General features: G+C 36.9%; 1 protein-coding gene across 1 annotated transcript; it reads right to left on the minus strand.

The window, feature by feature from the left end:
• Window positions 1–362: 362 nt before the first annotated feature.
• LOC107878062 (importin-5) lies at window positions 363–11,926 on the minus strand. The gene is made up of 20 exons (XM_016724935.2): window positions 10,590–11,926; window positions 9,676–9,879; window positions 8,822–8,926; window positions 8,662–8,727; window positions 8,413–8,577; window positions 8,057–8,131; window positions 7,823–7,977; window positions 5,424–5,559; window positions 5,271–5,340; window positions 5,060–5,187; window positions 4,893–4,949; window positions 3,605–3,790; window positions 3,382–3,474; window positions 3,191–3,276; window positions 3,016–3,082; window positions 2,860–2,926; window positions 2,605–2,741; window positions 1,981–2,072; window positions 1,306–1,372; window positions 363–924 (listed from the first exon to the last, which is right to left on the minus strand). The coding sequence occupies exons 1-20, from the start codon at window positions 11,802–11,804 to the stop codon at window positions 760–762; spliced, it is 3,336 nt and encodes a 1,111-aa protein (XP_016580421.1). The 5' UTR covers window positions 11,805–11,926; the 3' UTR covers window positions 363–759.
• Between the last annotated feature and the right edge of the window lie 2,820 nt (window positions 11,927–14,746).

The raw sequence follows: 14,746 nt of genomic DNA on the forward strand, positions 1-14,746 counted from the left end.
TATGATCTAAGGGTAGAGTGTACGCAAATCATACCACTACTTCAAGCAAAGTAGAGAAGCTATTTCCGATAGACCCCCGACTTAGGACCAATAACAATGTAACAAAAACAAAAAATAAGTACATATAAACTAGTACGATATGCACCGTCCCATTGTCATCCCCACATAGATGGAACTTGCCGTTGTGAAATTCCATGGCACCTATTACCCTTATACAATGAAATAATCACCTCCACTTAATATTTCTTGTTAACTACCGAAGGCTGCAACTGGAAAATTGTCCGGCTTGAATCAGACTACTACAAATTCAGAAGTAAATAGCAAACAAAACTCCAAGACCTAAAGGCAAGAAAAGATCACAATCAAAGCAACAAATAACCATCATTTATAATTTAATCCTCGTACCATCCCACGATGTAAAGAATTCCAATATGACTGGACCAAAACTGTGACAAGAGCGTCTCCCTGACGACCCTTGAGCTTAAAACTCATTTGATGAAAAAATAACTCTCAGCAAACCATAATCACCAACAGATCCTTACTGAAGGATGGACTCAAATGCAACACTTATAATATACACATCCTACAAAAAGAGGAGTTTCCCGCCTTTGCTCACTCTTTCAACCAAAGAACAGGCTGATGCATGACCTCAAGAATGAAATGTGTTCATAAGAAAGAATTGATAAACAAATATTTCATACACACGAAGCAACAGCCTAGCAGCTTCCATCGCATCGGAGATTGTCATCCTCCACAACACTACGATGATAGAATGGATTGCAGAGCTATCTGCTGCTGAGGCTGCAAGGAAGACCATGTTGAGGCCAGGGTCGCTGGTGGTAATGTTTGCTGAAGCTGTCTTAGTAAATTAATCATCCGACTAGCAGTTTGCTCGGTTGCAAGGTCCTTACCAGTACATAGAACCTACAGAAGAAGCATATAGGCATTTACACAACGGCAGAGGCTACATGAAAATCAATACGATGAAGTAAAATTAAATAGGACAATCATGTTAGCTAGCTGATCAATCATCTACGGATGCAATGAGGGGAAAAACAAACACCGCCACCACCCACCCCACCCAAAAAAAAAATCACTGGAGCACCTAAATAAGAGATCAGGGAGCGGGTATTCCCCATCATCTCCTCCTCCACTCCCCCCCACCAAAAGAAAGCAAAAAAGCAAACCACTATCTGAAAATTTCAAAATAGACACTGGTTCAAAATGGGAAATCTAGTTTAAGACTGCTACCTTTTTTTCTAAACCAAAAATATTCGACTTACACAAGAAGCCATAATAACTCACCTCAGCAAAAACAGATACGATCTTTGGAAGGTACTGATTGTTGGGACCCAAAAGTTCTCCATCTGACCTGTAAGCAGGAGAATATGGTAAAATGTAAGAACTAGATAAGACATTAAAACATCATATGATATAATGGCAAGTTTGAATTAACGCGGATTGGCGAATGTCAAAACATGCCAAAAATGACGCAGATCAACCACTCACATATCAAAGAAGCATTCAACTGTTACATAAACTGGGTTAATGACAAAGAACGCGCTTTATTAGAAAGTTGCAGTTGTTGCATACTTCAAACTTACTTGAAGATATGATCAACCAAACTGTATCACATAGCTCCATAGGAACTTCTATAAAGTGCCTAAGTTACAATTTTGACATGCTACTTCAAATATTTAGCTAAGTTAAAAGTAGCTTTTTTCCCAATAATTAAACAGAGCAGTTTATTTGCACACATGCAGCTACAATGTTAATGATACCGATACAGGGTATTTGGAGCACCAGAAAATTACTGAAAATAAGTTGCAACATATTGTTTGACAGGCCGAAACAATAGCTGGAAAATGCATGGCCCGTTCATAAAAATTTGAAAAACAGAGGTTGATCCATATCCAGATTTTCCCATCATCTCTAAGGTAAGTAAAAAGGCCAAAAGGATAAATAAAACTCGTATAATACCTTTCAACCATTGAACAGAGTTGGTCATGAACAACCTTGGCCTCGATCAGGTCACCTTTTATGGGTAGGCAATTCAACCAAGCAGGAACAACCTGCAAAAGATAAAATAAGAAATTTGAACAATTAAAACAGGGTACCAAGAAGTAGAGAAAAATGAATCATCTACATGCGAATCTTCGTGCAAAGGCTACATATGTTAGATAAATTTTGACATGCAAACACATGCACAATCGAGGACAGACAAAAAAAACCAGCAAGCGCACTTATACTCGGGAAAGTATAAATCTATCCCTTTCAGAAACTAAAGCCCAAAGATATTCAAAGACAAACTGATAATTGACCAAGATTTTGCCTCCGCAACTAAAATAAAGAAGGGCAACAATACACGTTATTTAATGAAAATGTTTTACAGCATGTCCAAAAGTATAGTCTAGACTACATTTCTATATGATTATGAATAGAACTGTAGGAGTTGCAAGCACTTGACAAAATCACAAAAGAAATGATAATGCTCTTTTAAATTATAGCAAGCACTGAAAGGTGAGTACTCCATCTCAGGCATATCGTAGTGATGAACATACAAGTATATCTAACAAAAAAGAAGCTCGATCCGGAAGAATATACCTGGGCTGAGTCAATACTGTCACGATGAAACTGACATATCTTCCCCAGTGCTGAAACAGCATTATCATATGCCATTACATTCTCGGGTTGAAGAGCATTGGGATGCCTTATAACTATGTTGAGCCTTGAAAGAGCCTCTGAATTATTGAGGTCATAAAATAAAATTAAGATAAGAACATGGTAACCCCATTGAAAAAATCTGAGCAAATAGTAAGAAAGCAACAGTTTTAAAAACCATGGTCAACTATATCATACCTCCAACAAGAGGTTTGAAAACAGAACCCCCATATTCAGCACATACCCCAAGTCCATAAACAGCAGCCTGAACAAACCATTGTTCGGATTTCAGATAACAAACAGCATGTGCAACTTCTGTCTGAAAAATGCTACCACTATTAAATGCATACAAACCTGCCGCACGTCTGGGCTTTCATCATTACATGCTTCCAAAAGGAAAGGCAGATATGTGTCATAGTACCTATTTTGAGAGGAAAAACAGTCAAATCTAATACTTGGAATACTGGCAGCTCAGTTAAGATAAAGTCATACAAATAGACTTGAGATAAAGTCATACAAATAGACTTACTTTAATGCTGCTTCACGGCACTGTTCTGCAATGTCATCAAATATACAGATTGCAATTCTCCTTTCTTCAGCTGTTTTATCCTTGCCCTTAATAGAGATGTGGGAAGGGATCAGGGAAAAAGAATTATACAACGAAATGAAAACAGCATACAAGATGAGAGTTGTATGGAAATAACACAAGATGATCCTTACCCACATAGGCATTAGATATGACGACAGTTCGTCAAAGAAAGGCAAGAAGGCTGCCTTGAACGTCTTGATCAGTGTGCCCAATATCTCACCAACCTGATCAAAAGAGAGAATGAATTCAATTAGTCAGACTCACTCAGACATATAATAGATTCCAACATTTGAGATTTTAATCAAGAGGCACCACTTTAACTTATCCAAGAACTTAATCTTAAGTTAAGCATACTTGGTCAAAAACTTCTTCTTCTTGCTCATTTTCCTCCCGGAGCAACTCACTTTCCTCGGCATCAAAGTCTTCAGCTTTAGCCCTTTCTGCACGTTCTCGTTTCCTACTTGAACTGGCTGTGATAACCTGTTTTATTTCCTCCACGATACTTCGGACCTGACCTTCATCCAGGAGTGATCCAGAGATCTGAAGAAAAACAGCAGAGCAGGATTCTTAGTGAGATTAAACATCTTATGCCCCACATGGAATACTGACAGAAACATATATTGCAAGATGCATTTAAGCCTTATGCAAGTTCAAAAATCATTTCACAGGTTTCTAGTCATTACTTCTGGAAGTCATGATCTGGGTTTCCTAGTTCTCATGCCTCACTCGTCTGCAATCTGTGTTTTCTTCAATAAATAATGGATTTTACAAGCACATTGTTTCTCTGAAAAATTGTTAAGCTACAGAGCTACTACTCCCACTTCTAGCTATTTTTCAAATGGTGGTGTCTGGGCCACCATTAATTTTTTTTTGATAACCACTAATATGATGATGTCTTACTTATTTCGCACTCATTTAGTATGATAATGATATGAAATGAGATTAAATGAAGAAGAGGGTATTCAAATAGCGAACCCCAACTTTATTGGGACTACAGCATAATAGTTGTTGTTCTTGTATATCTCGAGCGCCAGCCTGCATGCACCTCAATACTCCGACTCTAGCTTTGACTAAAGTAAAATGGCGAGATTCGAAAATGGAACCTAATGAAACATTCAAACACCATAGCCTCAACTAGCCAGTTAGCTATCTAGGTTTGCTTTTCATTGGGCTGGGCCATTTGGGTTTTGGGGGGGGGGGGGCAGAGAGGTTCAATGATGTAAAGACTCTTTTTTCCATCAATCTAACATCAAGTTGAAGAACTGTTTGCTGGTTTCACTAAGTTCTCCATCAAGGTATTTTGTAGAATTAGAATGTGCACCACTCCATGCATAAAAGGTATTTTAACAAGATAATTGATCATATGAATGTTGGCTGTTGCATTACTATTGCAAACAAATGAATCTCTAATTTCCCATGTGCGAACCGTTATCATTAGGTACATGTAATCAAGACAACAGAAAGATTTTAGATACTAAAAACAGTAAACATAAATGGAAATATAACAACCACAATCAGAAAATGCTGCAGTGGCTTGACTTCCTCGTCATACTGATCACTTAAAAAGGACAAAAAATTTAATAACAAGCTTATAATGGTTAACTCAACAAAAGAAATCAACAATCTTCAAAGATTAACCAACCTGCACACACTCATTCAATGCATCCAACATACTTGCACAGATTTCTGTATCAGGCTCCTGCACAAGATAGCAACAGAATGTCAGAAAACTTCCAATCCCAGCATAAGTACAATAATCACTTTCTACAGAAGAAAGAACACCAAGACAATAAATAACTAGAGGTCAACCTTATGCAATGCTTCAACCAAAGCTGGAATGATGTAGTCTGATAATTGCTTGACATAGGTCTCGTTTCGGCCCTGCGCAATCCCTTTCTCTACAGCCAGTTTAGCAGAACGTAACAGCTCCGGCATTGCTATAAAGACAATACAAAATTAAATCAGTCTTCTCCCCAAAAAAATAATAATTGGAGAGCTATAGAAAAATAAGAAATCTCACCTGACACCGCCGCTTTCCTGACCTCCTCATGGAAATAGAATTTGAGAAGTGGAACTAACGTCGGAGCAACCTATTTAATGCATTAACGCCCCTTGTTAAATGCAATTTGACTCAACATGTATGAAAGAATATTAGTGCTTTTTTAAAGCCAACCTGATCAATCCATGGGTAGAAACCTTCCTTCAGCTCATCGGCGTAGCAGCATAGCATATTACAAGCTGTAGCCTTCTCTTCTAAGACACTTGTTTTGATGCCTATCCTTTTGTCACCAAGAGTTATGGTCTCCATACTGCAAGACATGAATTTAAGTATGACAAAACTCCAATAGAGTAACCAGTTTCCACAAATATGTAGCTGATACAATTCATACCATAAGAAAAAAAAAAGGAATAGGTCATACACATTTACAATACATAGTTAAAGTTGTTTCATGTCAGAACTTCTGAATGTAAGAATGAAACATTGATGGTTTGATCCAAAATGCAACATAAGCACATTGTTGATTTGGCATGTGATCTTTGTCATCCACAAACTAATGTAAATAGACACAACCATACCACAATAACCATGGGGCTGACCATGTGGACAAGATATACATGTACACTAATTATTTAGGCCAAATACATTGCCATTGAAACTTAGCATGAATATCATTTAGACACCTTATCTTCAGCCATGACCAGTTGAACAGCTTTACTTGAGTGAACTGTGTCGCTTGTATACAAAATGTTGATGTGGCAAACCACGTGCATTATACTCAGTTTTGAGCGCGTGGATACAAAATGCTGATGTGGAAACCATGTGCATCATACTCAGTTTGCAAGTAGACATACTTCACGTCTCTTTTTCAGCTAAATTTGATGTGGAAACCATGTGCATCATACTCAGTTTGCAAGTAGACATACTTCACGTCTCTTTTTCAGCTAAATTTCTCATTCTCTTCTAAGAAGATGAAAATACCTAATTCCCCCCCACTCACCATCATCTCCTGTTTTTGCCCCAGCAATTACAGTATGCAACTCTGAGTCGTCTTAAGCCTTTGTAATGCTTTTACAAGTACCTACTCTTTTTTTTTTGTTCCTGAGTTTAGCCTCTTCCTTTTTCCAACTACAGATAATTCGTCCTTATTGAGTAATTAATAGTGTGGGCCACCCAAAAAAAATGTTCTTACTAAATAACTGTATCATATGGTGGAGAATTAAGAAGAAACTCATCTGCAATTGTTGCAAAATGCTAATGTGGCAAATCATGTGCATTATACTCAGTTTTGAGCGCGTGGATACAAAATGCTGATGTGCAAACCATGTGCATCATACTCAGTTTGCAAGTAGACATACTTCACGCCTCTTTTTCAGCTAAATTTCTCATTCTCTTCTAAGAAAATGAAAATACCTAATTCCCCCACACTCACCATCATCTCCTGTTTTTGCCCCAGCAATTACAGTATCCAACGTCGTCTTAAGCCTTTGCAATGCTTTTTCAAGTACCTACTCTTTTTTTTTGTTTCTGAGTTTAGCCTCTTCCTTTTTCCAACTGCTGATAATTCGTCATTATTGAGTAATAGTGTGGGCCACCCAAAAAAAATGTTCTTACTAAATAACTGTATCATATGGTGGAGAATTAAGAAGAAACGCATCTGCAATTGTTGCCTTGATTTGGATTCTCTGGGATTGGACCTAGCAGAATTTCTTCCATTCTCGTGCTTACCATTTTGCACATTTCGGCTCCTCCTTGTCCATCGCTCGCCCAGTGATGAAGTCATTCTCAGCTTGTCCAATTCGTCCATGTTTCTTGATCAGCTAGATTAAGCAATGTTCCAGTTTGTTTTAAATTTCTATGTCGGATGGGAAAAAGGAGAACCTTGGTGATGGGGGAGCTTGACAAGTTGAGCTTGCAATGTTAAAGATTTTGGGACTCAAGCAAATAAGAAATGCATCTGTAGTTGTTGCCCTGTATTTTTTTTCTTGATGGTACTGTTGGTAATGACCCATAACTTGTGACACCAAGTTGCTGCTATTTTCTGAAGGATAGACGGCTAAGGGAAGGGTTCTAGTTTTGGGATGAAGAAAGGAGAGAATGGGGGTGTGGGGCTGAAGAAGCATTTTTTCCAAGTGAGATTTTTTTAAGGGATGACATGAGCTTTTTGAATGACATGTGTCTTTATTTCATTGCCCACACATTATCAGTGTGTACAACTCATGTGCTTGGTTTTGTTTGGTTTTGTTGACTGAGGGGTTCATGAGACACATTTTTGTCACGTATAAGTGTTCAACTGGTCAGCTAAAATTAAGGTATCTGAATGACATTTTGTGCCAGTTTAAGGGGCTAACTATATAGTTAATCAATTATTTAACAGGAGTGGAAAAACAATAGTAATTTTTCTCTTTTCGAAGGCTGTGCCAAATGTTTTGCCAAATTTGTACTTTTTACCCAAAATTTTCTTTAGAACATAAAAATTCAAAATGACAAATACGGCCAGCTGAGCGGAACTCAAATCAGCAAAGAACTTCATAATAAAATGTATAAGACAAACTTCATTGAGAAAATCTAACCTATCATCATCCGAGTCATCAAGTTCATTGTCTGAATCTGCAGATGATATGGTCACGTCAGGCTTTAGTTGAGCAGACTGAAGTAAAGGAGGCATGACTACACTCATGTAAGGAAGGAAATCCTGTCCCAAGCACTTGCAAAGCCTGGCCCATGCCTACAATGAAATCAAGAAAATAGTGATGACAGTGTTGAGATAAGTTCTGTGTCTGTGGAATCAAGAAATGCACTCGAACCTGCAACATATAACTAGTAGTAGGGTCATCTGTCTCCATTTGTGATCCTTGTAGTGACATAAGCACTTCCATAACCTGTAAAGACAATAAAATGTAAGTTTAAGCATAAATGAAGTATCAGCATACTCTTTCTGGATGCACTCTTTTCAGCTTTTAACTGCTGGCATACATCAATAAACTTTACTTCATCAAAAAAGTTTCAAGTGGAAGCAATGTGCTAAAAATTGAACTAATCAGAGTGGAATAGATAGATGAGGGCCACTATTTGTAAGGGCCATTAATATATTCATCTAACAATGTAAAATTAAAATCTTATTCAGCAAAACTAGTAAGTTGATCTGTATTCTCATGCTGACCTGCTTAGCATCATCTCTGAATTTGTCTTTGCCAACAGCCATCCCAACCAAGCTTATGCACTCCATGGCTTTGGCTCGAAGCATACGGTTAGATTTATCATTCGCACTTACCAGGATGGTTTTCAAATATGGCATTACAGCATCATAGTACTTCTGGAAGTGCTCCTGTTGAATTTAATCGATTAGCAATTGTAGTCCAAAATGGAAGTCTAAATAAATGGAATCAGAAAAACTGAAACAAGTTAATACCTGGGATGAATCAGCCACCGAAGCCAAAGCAGTTAATGCTCCTTCTTGCACCATTTGTTTTCCATTCTGTATTCAGACAACAGAAAAGAGCAGAAAGAAATCATGAACATCATTTGCCAGTAGTAAATGCTATAACACCATATATTCTTGTGTGGATTACCTGGAGAAGTACAAGTAATTTGCTAACTATTCCATCTAAATAAGGTGTCAAAATTTCTGGGGTGCAGTTCTCACTGAAGTTGAGGACAGCTGACGCAGCATGTGCCTGTCAATTAAGGAAAAGAAAGCGGCTAAACCATAATTTAACTGCATTAACAACCAAACCAAGCAATCACGCATAAGCACCATAACCAACAGTAGTGCATAGTGATATTTTGAGTGTAGAAGAGTTCCCAGAAAAATTATAAGCAGAGAACTTTCATAGTTAAGAAAATTCACTATCAGCAAAGATTAATGAGGTACTAAAAACATTTGGTTTCGCCAATAATTGATTAACTATAGTTACATATAAAATAATTAAGTAATTTATCACGCTTTCCACAAGTGTCAACAATCAGTTTCACCTCAATCCAAAACCTAAGTGTCTGCTATGCTCCATTCACACCTATTTCATTCCATCACCGAATAATTAGTCCTTGAGGCAAATTAAGGGTTCTCCAGGACTAAAGGTCCTTATAAGAATCACTCTATCCGTACAAGAGGAGGGTGGGCTGGCTAACCAGAAATTTAAAAAAAAAATGGGAAAAGAAAACTTTAGACCTAGTGTAAGTGTACCAAATAGAAACAATATATCATAATCTCGACCAATTGGTGCAATCGATATAAATCATTTGTTCCCATTGTGTTCTTTCTTTAGATGGCAAGAGTCAATAATGAATAATCCAACAGGGATGCTGTTAAAAAGTTATAAAGTTTTTGCTCTCGCTGTTACGCACTATCTTATGCTGCTATTCAGGAGGGGTATTTGACAAAGATCCAGCATCTATAATGGGTTCACAAACCACTAGGACACACCTGTACTCGTGGATTTTGGAAATCATCCATAGCTGTTGCCAATGCTGGCAGTACTCTGCTGTGGTACTGTACTTGCAAATCTGGCCCCAAGTCGGTAGATAACTGGCCAATTGCATTAATAGCTGCCCATCTCACTCGAGGATGAGGATCTTGGAAACAGCTCAAAACCATGTTTACGACTTGCTCCAAATTCTTAATCATTACCTATTACAGAGAAAAAAGAAAACCAACAGAATTGAAATCGAGAAACAAAGAAAAATAACAAGACAAATTGACAAACAGACAGAATTCATACAGATGGCTGAGTGAATGTCTTCCACTCATAAATAAATACTTGCATGAGTGGCACCAATGAGCAGTTCACAAGCCAACACTAGTACAATAACCTTGCTTGTAAAATTAACCAAAATGGCCAATGAGAAGAAATAGTAAATGGGATATGTAACTGTTCAGCACTGATAATAGAAACAAGTAATGAACCAGCAATAAGCACCAAATCTCTGCTACAATGTTTGATATAGATAAGTTTAGAGTCATCAAAATTAACACCTAATAAATACTCCCTCCACCCTAAACTATGTGACGTCTAACTTGTATGGAATACCCCAAAATGTACAATTCCATTTGTATACAACTTTTACAATTTCAACAATACATGTTAATATACTATTCAAATTTTAACTTAGGCATTATCAGACTAATATTTACTTTAGCATGTTCTTCCATCACTATATGATGTAAACACAAGAGAATAAACATCATTTCTATTCCAAGGTGTGGAGTTTGATTTTTCCCATCGGCCCATTAGCAGAATTCAGTTATAAAAAAATTCTATATTTCCATAACAAAATAAACTCTCACATAACCTTGAATCGAGAGAGTGCAAAGACAAAAAATGGAAATTTCATTAGTACCTTAGTGCAACCTTCGGCGATCTGAGCAAGTGCAATGAGCGCAGCATGGTGCTTTTGCCATTCAGGAGCAGCCAAGTAAGGAGGCAACTGTTCTGACGCAACAGGAACAATAGTACTACCACCCAAAGCAATTGCCAATCGATCCAAACACTCTTGACCAACACTGTAATTACTTGTTTCCCCAGCATCCTCGTGCTCAACTTCAGCACTATGCCAAACAGGTTCATCATCGATATCAAGCAACATTTTCATCAAAATGGCAAACAACCTACTAATAAACTGCGGTAATTTCCTCATCATTCCAGGAGCCCTTTCCCTAGCCTCGGCCAGCGTAATAACAAATTCAATAGCCAAATGCCTTGTCCCCTCTTCTAAACTCTCGGCCTCAGCTATTTGCAACATGGCACCCACAACATCAACAAGCTGCCTCCTCAAAAACCTAGGCTCAGTACCTGCCAATTCAATCAACAACTCCAAAGCTTCTTGTGCAGTGGCCTCTTGCCCACTATTCAAAGCCTCGGTCAAGGTCTTCATCATTGCAGGCAATAGATCCTGAAATCTATCCCTGTCATTTGAGCTCGATAAACACTGAATAAAATTAATCACAGCACTTAAACCAGCAATCCTCACATCGGGATTGGGCGAGTTATTCAATGTCTGCATAAACATTGAATGCAAGTCCTTAATATAGGGAACTAACATCTCCCCTACGTATTGAGCTAACAAAGCAAAGATCAAGAAAGCAGATTCCTGTAAATTAGGTAAGTCTGAAGTAACACACTGAAACATAAAGGGTAACAACTCTGGCCATTTGTTATCCGGGAGAATTGAAGAAGCAAGTTCGGAAACGGTATCACAAAGTTTCTTGATGATGGATTTAGATTCTTCGCGTTGGATACATGTGAGAAGAACAGTTTTGATACCGGATTGAGTAGACTCAGTGAGGCGGGGCCAGATGAAGGAGTCATCTCTTGTGAGCAACTTACGGAGGAGGATTGCTGACATGGCACGGGCTTCGTGGTGAGGGGAAGAGGTGAGGAGATTAGCAAGCTTGAGAGCGAGTGAATTGGGATCGTTTTGTTTGATGAGATTGAAGATTGACTCAGCCTGAGATCGTTGTTCATTTGAAGTTGACATGAGATGGGAAATTAGGGTTTCGAATGGTGCTGAATCGGGTCCCAAGATTGCAGCCAGTTGAGCTTGCTCGGCAGCCATGGCGAGATAGCGGGGGGGGGAGGGCGAGGGATGTGTGGATGGATATGGCTGTAAAGAGAAAGAAGGTGGCTGGCCCTGCCTGTGTGCTGCGCTTTGTGAAATTGGGGTTTTTCTTACATTCCCTTGTGTGTCGCTATGAATATATAGAGGCGTGGAATACTCACTGGCGCACTCCTTGTACTACGCGGAAATAGAGAGCGTGGGAATTAGGAGGGTTTTTTCGTTTTTGAATTTTTTATTCATTAAATAAAAAGAAAAAGGAAAAAAAAAGGTATTATATCAAACAACTTGAGTTTGATTTGATGAATGTCAACTAATATCCACCATTAGATATGCCTCAACACGAGACAAATTAGGCAAAATGATTTACTAAACACTTATACTTGTAAATGAACTATCTGTTTAGATAAACACTTATATTTAAATGTGTAATATAATTATCTCCACGTCATATTTAGATGTTGCATTAAATTTCACGTCATTTTTAAAATACTACATAAGAAATTAAATATTAAAATAAATTTAATTAAATAAATAATTTTTACAAATTATAGAAGAAATTTAATTTCATTCCAAATAATTGAAATTCCTCTCCAATTAATTAAAATTTTTAATTTTCAATTTTGAGTATCTTGGACAAATCAGAAAAACTCATTTATTGTTCTTCAAACTTGAACTTCAAACTTTTTCAAGTTTATCAATGGAGTTCATTAATTTTTCAATATCTATTATCTCTCACTTTCAATTCAAGTTTAAATTTTAATCCTAAAAAAATATTAAAAAGTTTGAATTGTGCAATTAATTTGCAAAAAAAAAAAAAAAAATCCAAAAAAAAGGGAAAAAAAATTTTGAAGAAGGAAGATAAATTATTTTTTTCTTTTGGATGCGGTGGGGGTGGGGACTAAAGAAAAAAATAGTGGGGTAAGGTGGGGTGGTGCGGATGGAGTGGGGTGACAAAGAAAAAGAAAGAAAAAAACTGAGGGGGGGGAGATGGGGTGGGGGTGATAAAGAAGAAGAAAGAAAAAAAAATTGAAGGGTGGGTGGGTTTGGGGGTGGAGGACGAGGGGAGGAAAATACTAGTTGGGGGGGGGGGGGGGGGGGGGGGGGGGGGGGGAAGAAAGGGGGGTTTTTTTTTTATTTACTATTTTTAAATTTTTAAAATATTTTAAATTTTTTTTTTATTTCACTCGCTCCAAAAAACGTGTGCAAACATGCGTTTTTTACCTCATCAATTTAATGTCATATATGGATTAAAAGGATTTTAAAATATTAAATTTTATTGAGTTGAGGGGTTCAGATGACAAAAGTCTAAATAAAAGCGTTCACTTTATAAACTCGAATTAGTACAAGGGTCCACCAAATCATTTTATCGATAAATTAATGTAAGATTTCTTCTAGCAAAAATAAAGAACACAAATCATGAAAAAACTTTAATATCATGAGATAATGAATTTAAAGAAATGGAATTTCATTTCCTACTGAACTCAATAGTCTGTTTGAACAAACTTCTAAAATCAACTTATTTTAAAAAGAATCCTTTTTTTAAAAATACTTTTAATGAGACACAGTTTGTCTTTAATCAATAAATTTAAAAAATATTTTTGAATAACAATTAGTGTTTGGTCAAACTTTTAAATTATTTTTACATATATTTTTCAAAAGTATTTTTGTAAAAGGTATTTTTAGGAAAAAAAAACTACTAATTAGTAGCTTGAAAAAATTGAAGGAAAGTTGTCTTTTAAATCTTGAATAAAGGATTGGTGACATTGACCAACAGATAGGGTCAAACATCATTAGGAAACTTGATTAAGTTAATTGTGGACTTGATTAATATTTTCAAAACTTTCTAATCTTTTCACAAATACAAATCAACCCAACCCACACCCCTCTTCAATCCAAATCAACCACTCTCTCCTCTCTCTCGACAGTTTCTCTCAACTCTCTCCCAACCAATAGTTCTGCAAAAATTTTTCCTTCAAGCTCCGACGACTTCTATCTCCAGCGATAAATAGTTGGGCTTCGAGTTCCCCTCTTTTCTCCCTTCAACCCCCGGCGACTTCTACCTCCTACGATAAATAGTTGGGCTTCGAGTTCCCCTCTTCAATTCAATCAAGCTGTCTCTCATCCCTCTCTTGACAGCTTCTCTCAACTCTCTCCCAACCAACTGTTCTGCAAATTTCTCATTTCAATCCTCGACGACTTCAACATCCGACTACAAATAGTTGGGCTTCGAGTTCCTTTTCGACTTCAACCTTCAATTGACGTGACAACCTTGCTCTCCGGCCACAACAGCTTCAAATTCTTCATCGTTCCTTTTCTTCTTTCATAGGTAAAAATTTATGGTCTTTTTAGTTTTGAAGAAAACGAGGAACTTGAGCCAACTTCTCTTATAGTATTGGTTAACAATTTTAATATTTATTGCACTAATTTGAAATGCGGTCTAAATAAAACCCTAATTTCTGGTATTTCTTCTCTTCTCTTTTCTAAGTGAATTATGATATTTTATTATTTATTGTATTTTTTTGAAGTTTGATTTTTATTGTTTGTGTTTATAAAAACAAAATGATAATTTGGTTTGATTTGTTCTGTTCTTGTTCTTGGTAAAAATGGTGAAATTATTGGTTTTTGTTGAACAAAATTGTGCTATTGTTTTTTGTTTCCTCTGATAGATTACCCATCTGGTGCAACATATTAACCATATATACATTAGAGGAACCATCAGATTATAATTCTGATGCAACAGATTAATAATATGATGCAACAGCTTTACCATATGTTGCAACAGATTAAGCATCAGATAAAAAATCTGATGCAACTAATTAACCATCTGGTGCAATGGAAGAACCATTAGATTAATGATCTGATGCAACAGATGAACCTCGTGTTGGATAAAATCCTATCAACTCTTCTTACAGAAAATGTCCAAGACTTGATTTTTCCAA

Source organism: Capsicum annuum, chromosome 1, assembly GCF_002878395.1.
Source record: "Capsicum annuum cultivar UCD-10X-F1 chromosome 1, UCD10Xv1.1, whole genome shotgun sequence".
NCBI classification, from domain to species: domain Eukaryota; kingdom Viridiplantae; phylum Streptophyta; class Magnoliopsida; order Solanales; family Solanaceae; genus Capsicum; species Capsicum annuum.

What these genes read in the sequence shown, in the direction of transcription:
- LOC107878062 (XM_016724935.2), bottom strand. Translation starts at nt 11,804, where the DNA reads ATGGCTGCCGAGCAAGCTCAACTGGCTGCAATCTTGGGACCCGATTCA. An exon ending in AAGAAGAAGTTTTTGACCAA is followed by an intron (nt 3,475 to 3,604) that starts GTATGCTTAACT and finishes TCTTTTGATCAG; the next exon opens with GTTGGTGAGATATTGGGCAC. An exon ending in TTTCAAACCTCTTGTTGGAG is followed by an intron (nt 2,742 to 2,859) that starts GTATGATATAGT and finishes TCAATAATTCAG; the next exon opens with AGGCTCTTTCAAGGCTCAAC.